The sequence below is a fragment of the Strix aluco genome, chromosome 21 (assembly GCF_031877795.1).
Source record: "Strix aluco isolate bStrAlu1 chromosome 21, bStrAlu1.hap1, whole genome shotgun sequence".
NCBI classification, from domain to species: domain Eukaryota; kingdom Metazoa; phylum Chordata; class Aves; order Strigiformes; family Strigidae; genus Strix; species Strix aluco.
In genome coordinates this window covers 14,734,364-14,748,918 of record NC_133951.1, presented here as the reverse complement: position 1 = coordinate 14,748,918, position 14,555 = coordinate 14,734,364, and the positions used below count along the sequence as shown (strand labels likewise).

The following is a 14,555-nucleotide window of genomic DNA, read 5'->3' as shown; positions in this document are numbered from 1 at the left end:
ATTTGTTCTTCCCATTCCACTGGGAAGTATCATTGTCATATCACTTACCCAGCCACAGCGTTCAGGACGTTGGCATCCCAGCCCATGTCTGTCATTCCCGGACACATTAAAGTGGTTTAAGTCGATGTATTTTACTTCCAGAGCTGGGATGGACAAGGGGTATATATGTGGCCAGTTACCACAGAACAGCTGATCAGCAACTTGTCAGTCCACATCAGCTGAATGACTTTCAATCAGGTGTCGATACTCCGTAAATTGTCTATCTGCACTTTTTTTTTTTTTTTTACCATTTTAGCTAAGCAGCTATGGAACTTTCTGAACATAATCAGGGTAGCTATATATGGAGGTATCGCCACCATCCTCCTTTTACTTGTCAGTTCCCGGCTTACATAGCAAAAAACTTTGTTCATACTCTGGAATTCAGCACTGCGTAAGGAGGTCATGAATTACTGTCCTCTCGAGGACGCTCCTTCCGAGGAGAGAGGCCCACACCTTGGAATCGCACCAAGGTAGTCAGAATGCTACCTCTGACGGCAACTGGGAACAGCAGCAGGCAGGAGACACTGCGATTATATTTTCCCCAGTATCAACTTCCAGTTTGCAGCAATCTGCATCTTCTAAACTTCCCGAGTCAGAGGTTGTGTCTTTACATCTACCCATATCCGATGGATTTTTCTTACACGAATTTGCCCAGCCATGTTTTGAGCCCGCCTGAGCTTTTGGCATTCACTGGACCATGGGGCAGAGAATGCCACAGTTACAGTGTGTTGTCTGACAGAAGTACTTAATTTTGTTTGTTTTAGAACTTCTTCCTAGGTGTTCGCCAGCTCTTATTAAGAAACAATCACTAATCATTCTCCGTAACAGTCACAAGTCTAGAGACATGTTTCTTATAATTCCCTACATTTTAATAGCTTTTTGCTGTAAAATATGTGAAGAGGCATGAGGACTTAAGGGCAATATTGTTCTGAAGGTTTTCACACTTTTGCCTACGAGGGTGCAACAAGTATCTACCACATGCAGGTTCTCCTTACTCTTTAAAATAGTGTAGAGATCCAAAGCTCTATAACTATCCAACGCAGAACGAAGATATCCCAACCTTCCACTAATTAATATCTTCACAGAAGGTATGAAATGGCTACCTTAACACCAGTGACTATTCAGCTGCTGAGGCAGAGCACCCATTCAATTTTAAGAGATACACTTTGGGTTTCATGGATCCCAAAAAACTGGTCTTGTTTCTGGACAGGGGGTAGCTCCTATTTGATGTCTGAAGCAGGCAGCTGTTTTCTATTTTGCATTTGGAAGTGACACATCCCTTAAAAAAATGTTACTCCTGTTAAAAAGACACCCATGTAATTTGAGCTGAACATTTCCAAGTTGCAGGATTAGAGAGATGAATCTCGTTTTTAATGGCATGTCATAATCAGAAAGTTGCATGGAGGTTAAGGGTCACATTTCATACCCAGAGCCACTTCTAATCTCAAATATTTATCTGAAATTAGAAGCATCAGGAGAGAAAGAAGGGGGAGGTAACTACAACCTGGAGCTCATTAAAGTGCTACAAAGAAAGAGGAACTCATTAGGGAATAGCTGAAAATACCCTCAACAATTCAGATTTCTGCCACTGTCAGGATCAAGAGGACGCCTGCAGCAAATCTACCAGGTGAGTCTCAGCAAAACAATGTCCACCACGCTAAAAGCTTTCCAGAAATTGCATTTCATTAGTGATTACAGTGAACAAACTGCAGAATGACCTTTCCCTAAAGTCACCTTTGAGGCAGTTAGTGCTCTGCATTAGATACATATCCCTGGCATTGCGCCCGCGTGCGCTCTGTCACACACCCACACAGGCAATAATGCATAAATTTGCTTCTCGATAAAGCATGGAAACCCCCCTTTTTTTCTTTCAAATGGATAGGAAATTAACTGTGAACATCTTGAAATATGTTGTAACCAGTTCCAAAACACAATACAGAACAATAGTTACTTATGACAGTAACGACGATTCTGACAAGTATTTCCTCCTGCCTGTACCAAGGGTACCTGCTACTGCTCCTGCTGAGTCCTGGGGACGTTCAGGAGGCGGGTTCCCACCAGAGCACAGCACGGGGTGTTTGTACGGAGGGTGTAAACGAGCTCTGTTGCCCTGTCAGGGTTCCTTTACTCCCACCCACCGCTGAGGTCAGAAGAGATGACGGCGGTCGTGTGGCTGTGCGAAAGCAGGATTTTATCTGTTGGCAACTGGTCGTCTCTGGGTGGTCTTCTCACACCACACACCCCCCCACTTTCGATCAGCACAAGACCCAAGAAACAAGCCAGGGAACTTCAGCTGAGCCAGCGCTGCGGAGCTGCTGACATCAGGCGCGAGAGCTGGCTACGAGGGGAAACATACCGGCAGCACAAGTCCCTGCACAGGACTCCAGGTGTAAACCTCTCCATTTTGGAGAGGGAAACATCAAAAGGGCAAGTCCTGGAGCTGCCTTGGCCCTGGCAGGGTACGAGGGAATTTCGGAACCACCTAATTTCCTCTCGCATAGCACAGTCCAACATACGTCCACACACAGAACTATGAGGACAGACTGGAACGTATTATGGAGGGCATTTGGAAAGGTATTAAATGCAAACAGCATCTCCCTTAACATTATTCCCAATCATTAAAAACCTCCTGGTGGCCTCCTACATGCCTTACTCCTACCAATAAAAATGCCCAATCTTCAGGGCCTGGAGCAGGAGTCCAATTCTTTCACAGCTTTCTCCAAGCTTCCACCTGTACTGAGCCCAGTCTACTCAATGTAGGGTGGCTCTCAGCAAAAGATTAAAACTTGGTGAACCTCTCATGCTGAAGGACATTATCATAAAATTCTCTAAAATCTGTGTGCACTTTGACATTCTCTCCAGTTCAGTATGTCAAAGAGTTAAACTGTGCCAGATTTAAATGTCTAGAAGAACGCAGGCTGTCGTGCCATAACCTCACACAGCCTTACACTCTTCTTAACAGCCCCCTTGGCCCTTCACGACAGAGGCAACGTGAACATTTTACGGGGCTTTGGAAGAATGACAAGAGCGCTCTGAAAGAAACGCTCCTGAGTTACCTGAAACAGGAGAAGTAAGAAAGCCAAAGGGGCCCCAGTAAAGCCAAGACAGGCACCATTCAAATTTCTTTGCCTTACCTCTTTGGACAAAGGCCCAAAGATCTGCAGCTTTAACATGGACTCCTCTCTGCCCTAAGGTTCTTCACGGGTGTATCACCTTCAGTCACCCCCTAAAGCACCAGCTCAATGTACAGCGTGTTACAGAGCCCAGCAACTGCAGAGTGCCCGAAGAGGAGGAGCACGGAAACCAGGAGGAACGCAATCCTACCGCTGAGACGAACGGCAGCCCTTTCTCTAAAGAAGTAGGATGGAGTTCAGCAACCTTATCCGTCCCGTTTTCTGGCTGTAGCTAGTGGAATATGAGGTCCTAGAGTTGTTTATGCCAACCATCCCAGCGATCCTGAAGTGCCCTTGAGGAATCCCCTGTTCAGACTTTGCACAAACCGCTTTCCAGCTGCACCTCTGCTCAGGCAGCCAGACAAGTGAACTTGCTATAAGTAGTCCCAAGGATCCGTTGGTCGTACCTGTCATGGCCAGGGTAGGAGAAGGTAGGATGATGCAGAATTGTGCTTGGACTGAACACGTATCAGGGGGTGAATGTAGTGTGTGTGCGGAGGGGTATGTTCAACTTAGTGGCTTTTTGTGGCTTAAAAAGACACTTGGTACTATCAGCGCTTACATAAAAGAAAACGTTTGGAGGTAAAAATCTGCCTGAGGACAGAGGTGAGACCAACACTACGTAAGAGTAACTGAAGGATTAAAAAAAAACCCCAAACCAGTAACATGGCAAGCAAATTGCAAAACCATGTCTATGTATGTAGGAAATTCAGAGCTGAGGATACACTTAGAAAGTCCAAATGTGCTAAAGCAAAAAATGTAGTTGGAGCAGCTGGACAGCCGTAACTCTTGCTCCACAAAAAACCCTCCGCTTAATATTGTCAGATTTTCACCTTTTCACCACTTTCTCTTCCATTTTCACCTTTTCTGATCCCAGTTAAGATCACAGTTGCTGGTAAGGACAGTCTGTTTCCCTGTTCCTCTCTAGAGGGGCGCGAGCTGTCCATTTTGGTATCTAAATGAAAATGGAATTATTTCAAAGCGTAGCATTTTCCCCGTTTTTCCCCGTTTTTTAATACTGAAGACGGCGTTTCTGTAGTGTTCCTCGCTCTCGGAGATGACAGGCACGACGGCTTTTTCTCCAGGATCCTCCTCGCCATCACGAGAACCGTCCTAGCCGCAGGGAACGGCCAGGGCGAGCTGCGGGGGGGAACCTCGCGAGCTGCGCCGAGCGCCAAGGCCAAGTCCCCCCGCGGCGCCAAGGGCAGAGCCGGGCCGCCCCCCCCGGGAGCCGCGTCCGCCGGCCGGGGAGTGCGGGCGGGGCGAGGGGCCTCCGGACCCGCGGGGACCGGCCCCGGCCCCGGCCGGCCGCCCGCCGCGGGTCAGCCCCCTCCCGCCGTCCCTCCAACCGCAGCCGGGGCCGCCGCGTCCCCCGCCCGGGCGCCGGTCTCGGGCCGCACGACCCGTCTCCCGGGTTTCCGCTGCTCCCGCCGGGCCGGAGCCGGACCGGAGCCCGACACGGCGGGGCTGCCCGAGCGCGCCCGGCCCGAGGGCTCCGGTGCCGGGGGCCGCGGGGGTGTCACGTCCCGCGGGTGGAAGGGGGGGGGGGGGGGGGGGGGCGGGCAGCTCCGCCCACGTGGAGCCGGGGAGGAGCCGCCGTCGGGGCCCCGGGGGGGGGGACGGGGGAGGGGGGGGGGGACGGGGGGCGGCGCGGGCCGGGGGCGCCGACACGTGCGGGTCGTCGCGCCCGCGCGGCCCGACCCCCCCCGCCCCGGTCCCGTCCCCGGCGAGGGGCCGCCCCGCGGGCGAGGCCGGTGTCGGCCGCATCCCCGGCGCCGTCAGGGGCGGCGATGGCGGCGCCGCGCGGGGGGCGCGCCCCGACGGAGCGTCCCACCGTGCCGGTGCGGCGCGGCGCAGACCCCCCGCTCCCTCCGCCTCGCTCCGAGGGGGCGGAGGGCAGGGCAGGGCGGGGGCTGGCCGGCTGCTGCCCCACGCGGCGCCCGGGCTGGCGGCGCCCCCGCCGCGCTCCCCGCGCACTCGGTGCCCCTCTGTCATGCTCGCCGCCTGGGAGCGGGCGGCGGGCTCCTGCGCCGGCAGCCGCCCCGCCGACCCCGCGCCGCCGGCGCTGCCCTCGCCGCCCGCCGCCGACCCCCGTCCCCGCGGGCGGCGCGGCGGGGCGCGGCGGAGTGCGGGCGGCGCTGCCCGGCGCCGGGGGCTGGCCGCTGCCGCTGCTGCTGCTGCTGCCGCCGCGGCGGGCGGCGGGTGGCGGCGGGCGGCGATGGGCACGGCGGCCGTGCACCTCCTGCTGCTGCTGGGGCTGCTGCACGCCGGCCCCGGCGGCGAGGGCAGGAAGGGCTGGCGGCGGCGGGGCCCGGCGGCCCGCGGCGAGGCGGCGGCGGCCGAGAGCTTCCCGCTGGACTTCACGGCCGTGGAGGGCAACATGGACAGCTTCATGGCGCAGGTCAAGAGCCTGGCGCAGTCGCTCTACCCCTGCTCGGCCCAGGCGCTGCCGCACGACCTGCGCCTGCACCTCCTGCACAACGCCTCGGTCACCTGCAACGACGGCAGCCCGGCCGGGTGAGTCCCCGCCGCCGCCCGCCGCGGCCCCCGCTGCTCCCCGCGCCCGGCCCCCGCCCGCCGCGCGCTCCCCGTGTCCCGGCCGCGCTCCCCCCCCCCCAACCCCGCCACCGCCCCCCCCGTTCCCGGCCCCGAGGGGCGGCGGCGCCATCGCGCGGTGACTCGCGGCGCGGCGGCGACAGGTGCAGCGGGGCGCGAGGCGCTTGTCCCGGCGGGCGTGAGCGCCGCCGCCCGGCCCCGCCTGTCCGTGACCCCCCCGCCCCCCCCCCGCGGCCCGTCCCGGCGCCCGCTGACCGCCCGCCGCCTGCTCTTCCCGCAGCTACTACCTCAAGGAGTCCAAGGGCAGCCGGCGCTGGCTGCTCTTCCTGGAAGGTGAGCGCCGACCCCGCGGCCACCCCCCGCCCCGGCCACCGCCCCCGGCCGCCCCTCGGGGGCCGCGGGCCCCGCTGCCGGCGCCGGGCGGGGCGGCGGGGCGGCTGACCCCCCTCTCTCGCCCTCACCAGGAGGGTGGTACTGCTTCAACAGGGAGAACTGCCACACCCGCTACGACACCATGAGGAGGCTCATGAGCTCCAGCGAGTGGCCTGCGACCCGCGTGGGTGAGTTGCCCGCTCGGCCCGTGGGGAGAGCCCCGAGGGAGCTGGGACACCCCCGAGGGAGCAGGAGCAGCCCCAGGGAGCGGGGACACCCCCGAGGGAGCAGGAGCAGCCCCAGGGAGCGGGGACACCCCCGAGGGAGCGGGCACAGGCCAGGGCGGCCACCCGCGGCGTCAGCGTCCTCGCAGACGGTCGCTGCCGTCTGTGCGGCTGCTCTCGCCCCGGCGCAGCCTCACGACACCGACGGGCTCTTCCTCCTGCCCGAGGACATCGTGCTCCTCCACTCCCTGGAGGAGTCAGAGAAGCACAGACGTGCCCACGCCTTCGGGGTACGGTGGTCACTGCTGGACAGTGCTGGGTTGTGAGCTCTGGCCGAATCGCTCTCTTCAATGTACTCACAAACCTGCTGGGACCCGCAGAGCTTTAGTTTTAGTGTTTTTCGCTTTTCAAAGAGACTTTGTGTTTCTCTTGATCCTGTCAGAAGGACTCTTCTTGAGCCTCTCGACCTGTTTGCTGGGCCAGATGCCCGCCCTCGCACGCTGCAGTGGGGGGGTGTGTTTGCCCGTGGTAGGACTGGCCCTGCGTGCAGAGGGAGAAATGAGATTAACTGGGCCCTTGCCCGGAGCTGCCTGGTTCCACCTTTTCCCCGTTTACAATCACACAACATCACTTAACCAGCTGTAATGATGCTATGTGTGAAAACATACATTTGGTGCATACGTGAAGTACCCGTAGCACCTTCCAGTGTCGTGCGCAGGGTGGGATTGGCAGCCCAATACCCCGCTCTGGACCACGAGGCTCCCGAGTCAGCACAGAAATGCTTCTCTCTTCACTCTCGCTGCTTATGCTCCGGCTTTCTGAACACCTAAACCTCTGTCGTTCATGCAGATCTTGTAACTGCAGATACTGGAATTCACCTGCTAGGAGTTGTTTTGGGGGCAGGTGTTTAATATGTGTCACAGGTTCTTTTCTGTACTACAAGAGGCTTCTAGACAGGCTCCATCTCTAGCGTGAATTGAATTCTGAAAGTCACATCTGCCTAAGGGCAAATATAGAAATTTACCATGTTTTTCATCATGGGTGTTTGTTTTCTGTGTGGTCAGAGATCCTGTGTGAGGCTCAGACAGGTTCTCTGAAGTCACAGACTGTCATCTGGACATTTCTTGTTTCTTTGTGCCCCTCTGCAGGAACTGGGATCCTGTCATCACAGCCAGAAGAAAATCCCCACTGGTGGAATGCAAACATGGTGTAAGGAGGGACAACCGAGGGGAAATAGGTTTATACTTAAGCAGCATCTCCCGCCTTTTAGGCTAGCAAGAACGCTACAAAGACAGATTAAGACTAACACTTACGAGAGGGAGGTGTGTGTTTCCTCATTTGTTCTACTTCAGCTCTCTAACAAGTAGCGCTGGCGAGGTCTGGAGAAGCTTAAATCCAGTGTCCTTGGAGCTGTGGGGTGATCTAATGAAGAACTGGGGGTAGCTTAGAGAGCCTTCTCAGCCAGCTGAGGTGACAAATACTGCTGTGGGTGGTGGGCTGATGGTGTGTTACACGTGTGCCAATTTGAGAGGAATGTGGAGCAGCTCTTCTAGTGCAGAGAAGAGAAATGAGAAAGACACCGGTTTATATATGCATCTATATAGGAGGGAAAAGCATTCTGCAAGCCAGAGGCAAAAATGGGAAGATAACTTAATTTCTGCAAAAACCTCCAGTGGTTGCAGTCAGCATTTACATTGCATTGACAAGCTCTTCCCATTTTTCATGTGAAGAGCTGAAGCCCAGAGTTACCCTGTGGCAGGCTGTCCGCTGTAGCAGTGGGACACCTGGGAGCGAAATCTTGGCCCGTCGTCCTGTTCACTGAGCTCAGTGCTTCCATTAAATTGATAAAAGACACGTTATTTATTGATTTAACTCAGTAAAACTACCAGTGTTCAGGAGAAAATTTAAGACAGTTATCATTGCCACTTGGTGTGCAAGAAGGTAAGTTGTCAAACCGGACAGGAAACTCTTCCCTTTTCCCGTCCCCAGGGTTTAGTTTTCTTCCAGTTACTTGACCCTGTCCTCGTCCTTCCTCGGAAGTCAAAGGAACACCAGTGCTCACACAGCTCTCTCTTACAGATTCATCCCTTATTGCTCAAGTGATGTTTGGAGCGGTGCCTCTTCCAAGTCTGAGAAAAGTGAGTGTTGCTGATGGGCTGTTCCTGCCCCAGACATCACACATTAAAGGATATGGCCAGACTTCTGTGAAATCATGTGAATGAAGAACAGGCTTTTTCTTGCTGAAGGGCAGGAAAGAATATCAAGCTACTTCCAGATAAAACATCCTGATCTCCTTAGCTCAGGCTGTTTTGACATAGTTCAGAGCCACTGCTTGCAGAGATGTTACACTGGTGCAGTATGCAAGGATTAGAGGGACGGAATTCCTTTTAGATGAATCTCCAGGTTCCAGCATGCAGCACATTAAATGTTGTAGCTGAGGAACTGTGGTTTGTTGCGTGTGACTTTGGCCTTGCTGATCTGAGAGGCAAGTGCAGGGAATCTAGTTTCAGACCTCTGTCAGGAGGGTATTTGGCCTTTGGAAGGAGCCGTCATGTGTCAGGCTAAAAGCTGTCTGCAGGTTTCTCTGGGAAATGAAGAATAGTTCATCTTAATACATGTGTCACCATCGGCTGTCATTTTGATGGTGACGGAACTCTGGGAGTCTGCTGAGAGGAGCCTTCTTCCAGATCCAGCTGGATTTCATGCAGATGAATTGTTCTACCTCGTGTACTTCTCTGGGTTTCCCAGCTTAAGCAGGACTGGTGTCTGGGTGCAGTAATGTCTATAGAAACACCAGGGGCTTAGTTCTCCTCTCATTTGTTCATGAAGAGTTTTCTTTGACCAGAGTGGAATTGCTGTTGGTACATGCTGTCGCGAACAAAAGAATTAAGATGCTCCGTGACGTGGCACCGAAAAGGCAGAAGGTTAATGCTTTTCTTTGAGTTGGTCTGTGAGTTCTGGCCTTTAGCCAGACACTGTGGCACTCGAAGTCTCTTTTCACTAACTCTTGCACTGAGAGACTGACCACTTGTGGATACCACAGGTAAGGGTTTTGTCACAGTAAGGGACTTCATGTCATCGCAGCCTCTTGTGATGGTTCCTGTGGCAGTTACACTTCAGCAGATGTGGCTGCCTTTTGGGGGTGCTGAGGCATAACATTTTGTGAGACACTGCTTGTCTCAATTGTCTTTGTGAATTGGGAAAAAAGGGATGCAGTGAATTAGAGCTGAGATTCCAGGTGGTAGGAAGGGGTGTGTATTCCTCATCTGTAGAGAAAGGGTCCCAGCACCTTCCTTCTTGTTTTCCTTCTCTAAGTTTATCAGTTCCTAAGCACTGTTGTAGGAAGGTGTGCTTGTGTTACTGCGTGTTCTGTTCACTCTAGTCACTTTCTTTCAGGGAAGTTTTGTATGGGGGGAGGTATCTCTTGTTGGATGTACTTGATACAGGTGGAGAAAATGGGCCTGGTTTTAGGTTCATAACCCCTTCGTAAGGTTCTTAGCATTTGTGCAGAGGAAGCAACAGTCTGAGCCTGGACCAGAAACAGTTTCATTGACACTGAGCTCTCTCTTCCAGATGAATATGCCTTCATGGGAGCACTGATCATTCAGGAGGTTATAAAGGAGCTGGTGGGAAAAGGTCTTAGCACTGCAAAAGTCCTGCTGCTAGCAGGGAGCAGGTAAGTATCGACAAGATTTCCTGGGGTGAAGAGCAGAGATTTCCACAGCTCCGGAAAAATTTCGTCTAGGAGCACAGTAACACTAACACAGCGAGCCCCGTGTCTCCTCAGTTTTCTCCTTTAAGTGGTACAACAGGGGATGATGTAATATCATTTTCCTCAGCTTTCGGTCCAGGTACACTTAGGAAAAATGGAGAAAATACAATAAGGTAAAAGCTTTGCAGGAGGGAAGGAATGTTCATCCTTCCCTGCATCAAGAACGCTGGCTGCTGTCAGCCCACACGTCCCCCATGGATAGGTTTGGGATTAAAAAACCAGGCTTGGCTGACGCAGGTGCTCTGAATCGTGCCGTGTTGCACAAAGCTGTGGTACGTCAGCGCACGTCACACGGGGTGTGATGCAGAGGTCGCAAAGGGTGAATTTGTCTCACTTCAGATTCTTTCAGTTTTTGAGCAGCCAAACCCCTTGCAAATGATGTAAAGCATAGATATCTCCCAGAAGAAAGAATAAGAACGGGGTTTGGTTTCTGAGGTGTTGGGTGGTTACTCGGCACTGGCTTTGTTTCTGAGTGTTTTGCAGAGCAAGGAGGTAACTTGGTGACCGCCAAGTCAGCGGTGCATTGTCCTGTGGATGGGTGAAGTTGTTCTGGAGCGTGGCTGCTGCGAGGGTGCGCGTGCTGCCCAGCGCCCGGTAGCTCTGTGCTTCATGACTGCAGTAGTAATGTTGCTGTTGCAGTGCTGGAGGGACAGGAGTGCTCCTGAATGTGGACCGGGTGGCGGAGCAGCTGGAGGAGATGGGCTATCAAGGGATTCAGGTTCGGGGCTTGGCAGACTCCGGGTGGTTCCTGGATAATAAACAGTATCGCAGAACTGACTGTATCGATACCATAACGTGTGCTCCGACGGAAGCCATCAGAAGAGGAATAAGGTACCATCAGATGCTCTAAAGTACACTTTTATAAGAGGTTAGAGTGCAGAGAAGATGTCCTCCTTCTCTATCTTCTTTCATTTTGATACTTAAAGGGTATTTTTCATCTACATCAGTGGGTTTTCAATGATTTGTTGGAAAAGGCAATAATTTCAAATCTAGACGTGCAGAAGAAGGCGTGGAATTGTAGATGCTCTAAAATGTGTTGATGGGACAATGTAGCCAAGAAAGAGCTCTGGTGTCAAGAAATTGGAACTGTAATTGGAACAGAAATAGACTGGCCTATGGAAGTGCCATTGTTAGGATTGCGCTGTGCCTTCCATGCCTTTTGTTCTGTTACTGCTTTGTCTCCTAGGTATTGGAACGGTATTGTTCCTGAACGCTGTAAGCTGCAGTTTAAAGAGGGAGAGGAATGGAATTGCTTTTTTGGATATAAGATTTACCCCACTCTTCGATGTAAGTATCAGAGAAGAGATATAAGATGGATTTGAGGGTTTCCCTGTATCCTCAGCTCACTTACAGCAACTCTTTTCCAAATGTTTTGTCTTCCCAGGTCCAGTCTTTGTTGTCCAGTGGCTCTTTGATGAGGCCCAGCTTACTGTAGACAACGTACACCTCACTGGACAGCCTGTTCAGGAAGGGCAGTGGCTCTACATCCAGAATCTGGGTAGGGAGCTGAGAAACACCTTGAAGGATGTGACGTAAGTATTTCATTGAGGAGAACCTGGCACATTTATTTCTAAGAGACATTCTTACCCAGTATCCAAGCAGCATTTCTCAGATCTCTGCGGAAACTAGTGTTGTAAATTTGGTAACTACTAGTTTGTCTACACCAAGAATCTTGCCTTTTTCATTTCTGGGTAAGTGCAGAGTAATTTCCAACTTGGCAGTTATCAGCTACCCTTTGTTATCAGTAGGAGCGTGTTTTTTCCTTCCCTACCTCTGAGGCGAGGGCTGAGACTCCTTGCCATTGCACAACCATTAACCTCACGGGGGTGTTCTGAGAATACAGAACTGATCATAAAAAAACGTCCAGAGAGTTGATGAGACAACAGAGGAGGAACCACTGATGTGCCTTACTTACTTCAGAGACGAGCAGGTATTCGGGAGTCTCTGGTTGCGAATGTGCACTGTGAGGCAGGATGGAACCCTTTTCCTTCTGGATACTTTCCAGTCCAGTCAGGTTTTACATCACGATAGTCATTGCTGTTCCTAAAAATCTTGCCAGGGGCAGCAAAAATTCCACCCTCTACCTAGTCCGGAAGGTTCTGTTTAGCGGGAGTTACTTTGTCCTTCCAAGATCTAATCCACGTTTCCTTTTTCCCTTCAGCGCCAGCTTTGCTCCTGCCTGTTTGTCTCATGAGATCATTACACGCAAGTGAGTGCTTTTGCAGATTCTGTGAAAGGTCAACGGGGAGGCGGTGGGGGGGCTGCCCGGTGCCAGCGGCCTGGCCCCTCTGATGCCATCTGCGCGGTTTGTCTTCGCAGTCACTGGACAGACATCCAGGTGAAGGGGACGTCGCTGCCCCGGGCCCTGCACTGCTGGGACCGGAGCCTGCACGAGAGCAACAGAAACGGGAAGGCCCCTCTGAAGGGCTGCCCCATCCACCTGATCGACAGCTGCCCGTGGCCTCACTGCAACCCCTCGTGCCCCACCATCAGGGACCAGTTCACAGGGCAGGAGATGAACGTGATCCAGTTCCTCATGCACATGGGTTTTGACGTTCAGAAGATGGCACAGCAGCAGGGCCTGGAGCCCAGCAAACTCCTGGGGATGCTCAGCAGTGGGAACTAGGACGGGGCCGTCCGAGGGGCAGAGGTCGGGTCGGGAGGGGACTCTCAGCCCTTCTCCCACACTTTCTAATCTTCCTCACGCTCATGCAGGCAGACGCACGCTCACACCCACGCAGGCTCAAACCTGTACACACCCACGTGCTCCCGCACTCTTGCACACTTAGGATGTGTCAAGAAACCAAAAAAACCCAATTTCTCGCTTAGACTATTCGACTGGAACTCGTTACCTCCAAACTCCAGGGCTCGGTGTTGGCCATTCACATCATCTTCCTGTGCTACACAGGGCGGTCTGATACAGGGAGTAGCAAAGCCATAAGTAGCAGCAATGAGAACCTTCCCCAGGTCTAGGACTTCTTCCCTTGCCATGAATTTTACATCATAGACTTGATACAAGTGGTGAAAAAAGCAAGCACTGGATTTCCTTTGTCCAACCAGAAGTGAAGGAACAGTTACGTGGTGTCCTGGAGGTCAGCATCTCGTGATGAGTCATAGCGTACAAACCCAGGACACGTGCTAGGGATGGACACTCTTGTACTCAATTTACTTTCGTATTATTTTATAAAATGACTTTTTTATTACTTTTTTTAAACTAAGCAAGAAATATAAATGATATTGTTTTGTAACATATTTTTTTTAAATAACGAAGAAACCTCTTGCTACTTTGGCAACGTGGACATATTTATTTTAATATGTAAAACGCTATTTATAAGGGCTGACCAGAGAACCATACATATGTCTTTGTAAAGTTGTATATGCTGCTCGTTTGGATGGGTTATCCGTATGATCACTTGTGCCTGGGAGGGGGCTGAGGGTGGTGTTGGCATTTTGTATCAATTAGACTTCTGTGTTCCCCTTGCAGTATGCTTTGTCGTTGTTTCTCTGATGAAGAGGTGGTAATACGGGGTCTGAGTACAGAGATTTTCACCCAGCATCTGACATTTGCACACTTGACAGCGTTTCCAGCCTGACCGAGGTGCCAGGTATTCCAGGGCGTTGCATTTTACAGTGCAGGGAGATCTGGGTTTGCGGCAGAGGCCTCTGTTCGAGTGAGAGAAATGTCTGATGGGACTGGCTGGCCTCTCAAAATGGGGAGCGTTTGGAACATGAAAGGCAGAGAACACAAGACAAGCACCAACATATTTCTATTCTTGTAGTCGTTTGCAAACACACCCACCTCAGAACACAGAGACTCCCCTTTGATGGTAATGGGAGGAGAAGGGAGGGATCAGGAATGTGGGGCTGCAGCTGGAGAGAGGGAGAGACCATTCCTCAGGGGAGAGCACGCAGGCAGTTACAGGAAAGCTTCACGCTGCAGCGTACTGCAGCTGGCGTGGACAAACCTGCCCAGGGAGCATCATTTACCTCCATTCTGCAGAAGCGGCTGGTCCTGACTTTGCATTTGCTTGCACTTGTGTAAATGGTTACACAACGCGTAGGCCGCGGAAAATTAGGGCCTAATTTTAGCAAAATTCCATGCACTTTTGTGATAGGTCCTGCCAGGTTAGAAGGGTAGTGGTGTTTGTAAGATCCATTGTTTTAGGTGAGTAAACCACAAAATTAACAAAACTGCAGCCATTCGGTTACTTTTCATGGACTTCAGCAAACAGTGGGGCAGTACCGCAGAGGAAATCAGCCATCCTGCTGTGCAAGATGGGTTTGGTATACGTTTAAGATAAAAAAGTAGCTAAAGAGAAAAATGGTGCTCCCAGCAGAACTGAAATGCAGGAAAACGATCAGTGGAGTTTCCCTCTGATCAATCTAGGGATTACCGATACACTCTGTGTTTGAATGACC

General features: G+C 52.5%; 1 protein-coding gene across 1 annotated transcript; it reads left to right on the top strand.

Annotated features, from left to right (window-relative positions):
* Window positions 1-5,415: 5,415 nt before the first annotated feature.
* Window positions 5,416-13,619, top strand: NOTUM (notum, palmitoleoyl-protein carboxylesterase). The gene is made up of 11 exons (XM_074847140.1): window positions 5,416-5,729; window positions 6,049-6,101; window positions 6,233-6,328; window positions 7,513-7,573; window positions 8,444-8,502; window positions 9,938-10,040; window positions 10,776-10,967; window positions 11,323-11,423; window positions 11,521-11,668; window positions 12,298-12,345; window positions 12,456-13,619. The coding sequence occupies exons 1-11, from the start codon at window positions 5,431-5,433 to the stop codon at window positions 12,760-12,762; spliced, it is 1,467 nt and encodes a 488-aa protein (XP_074703241.1). The 5' UTR covers window positions 5,416-5,430; the 3' UTR covers window positions 12,763-13,619.
* Window positions 13,620-14,555: the final 936 nt, after the last annotated feature.

Coding starts and splice junctions, on each gene's coding strand:
- NOTUM (XM_074847140.1), top strand. CDS start 5,431: ATGGGCACGGCGGCCGTGCACCTCCTGCTGCTGCTGGGGCTGCTGCAC. Junction 6,329..7,512: donor GTGGCCTGCGACCCGCGTGG/GTGAGTTGCCCG, acceptor GCCCCTCTGCAG/GAACTGGGATCCTGTCATCA. Junction 10,968..11,322: donor GCCATCAGAAGAGGAATAAG/GTACCATCAGAT, acceptor TTTGTCTCCTAG/GTATTGGAACGGTATTGTTC.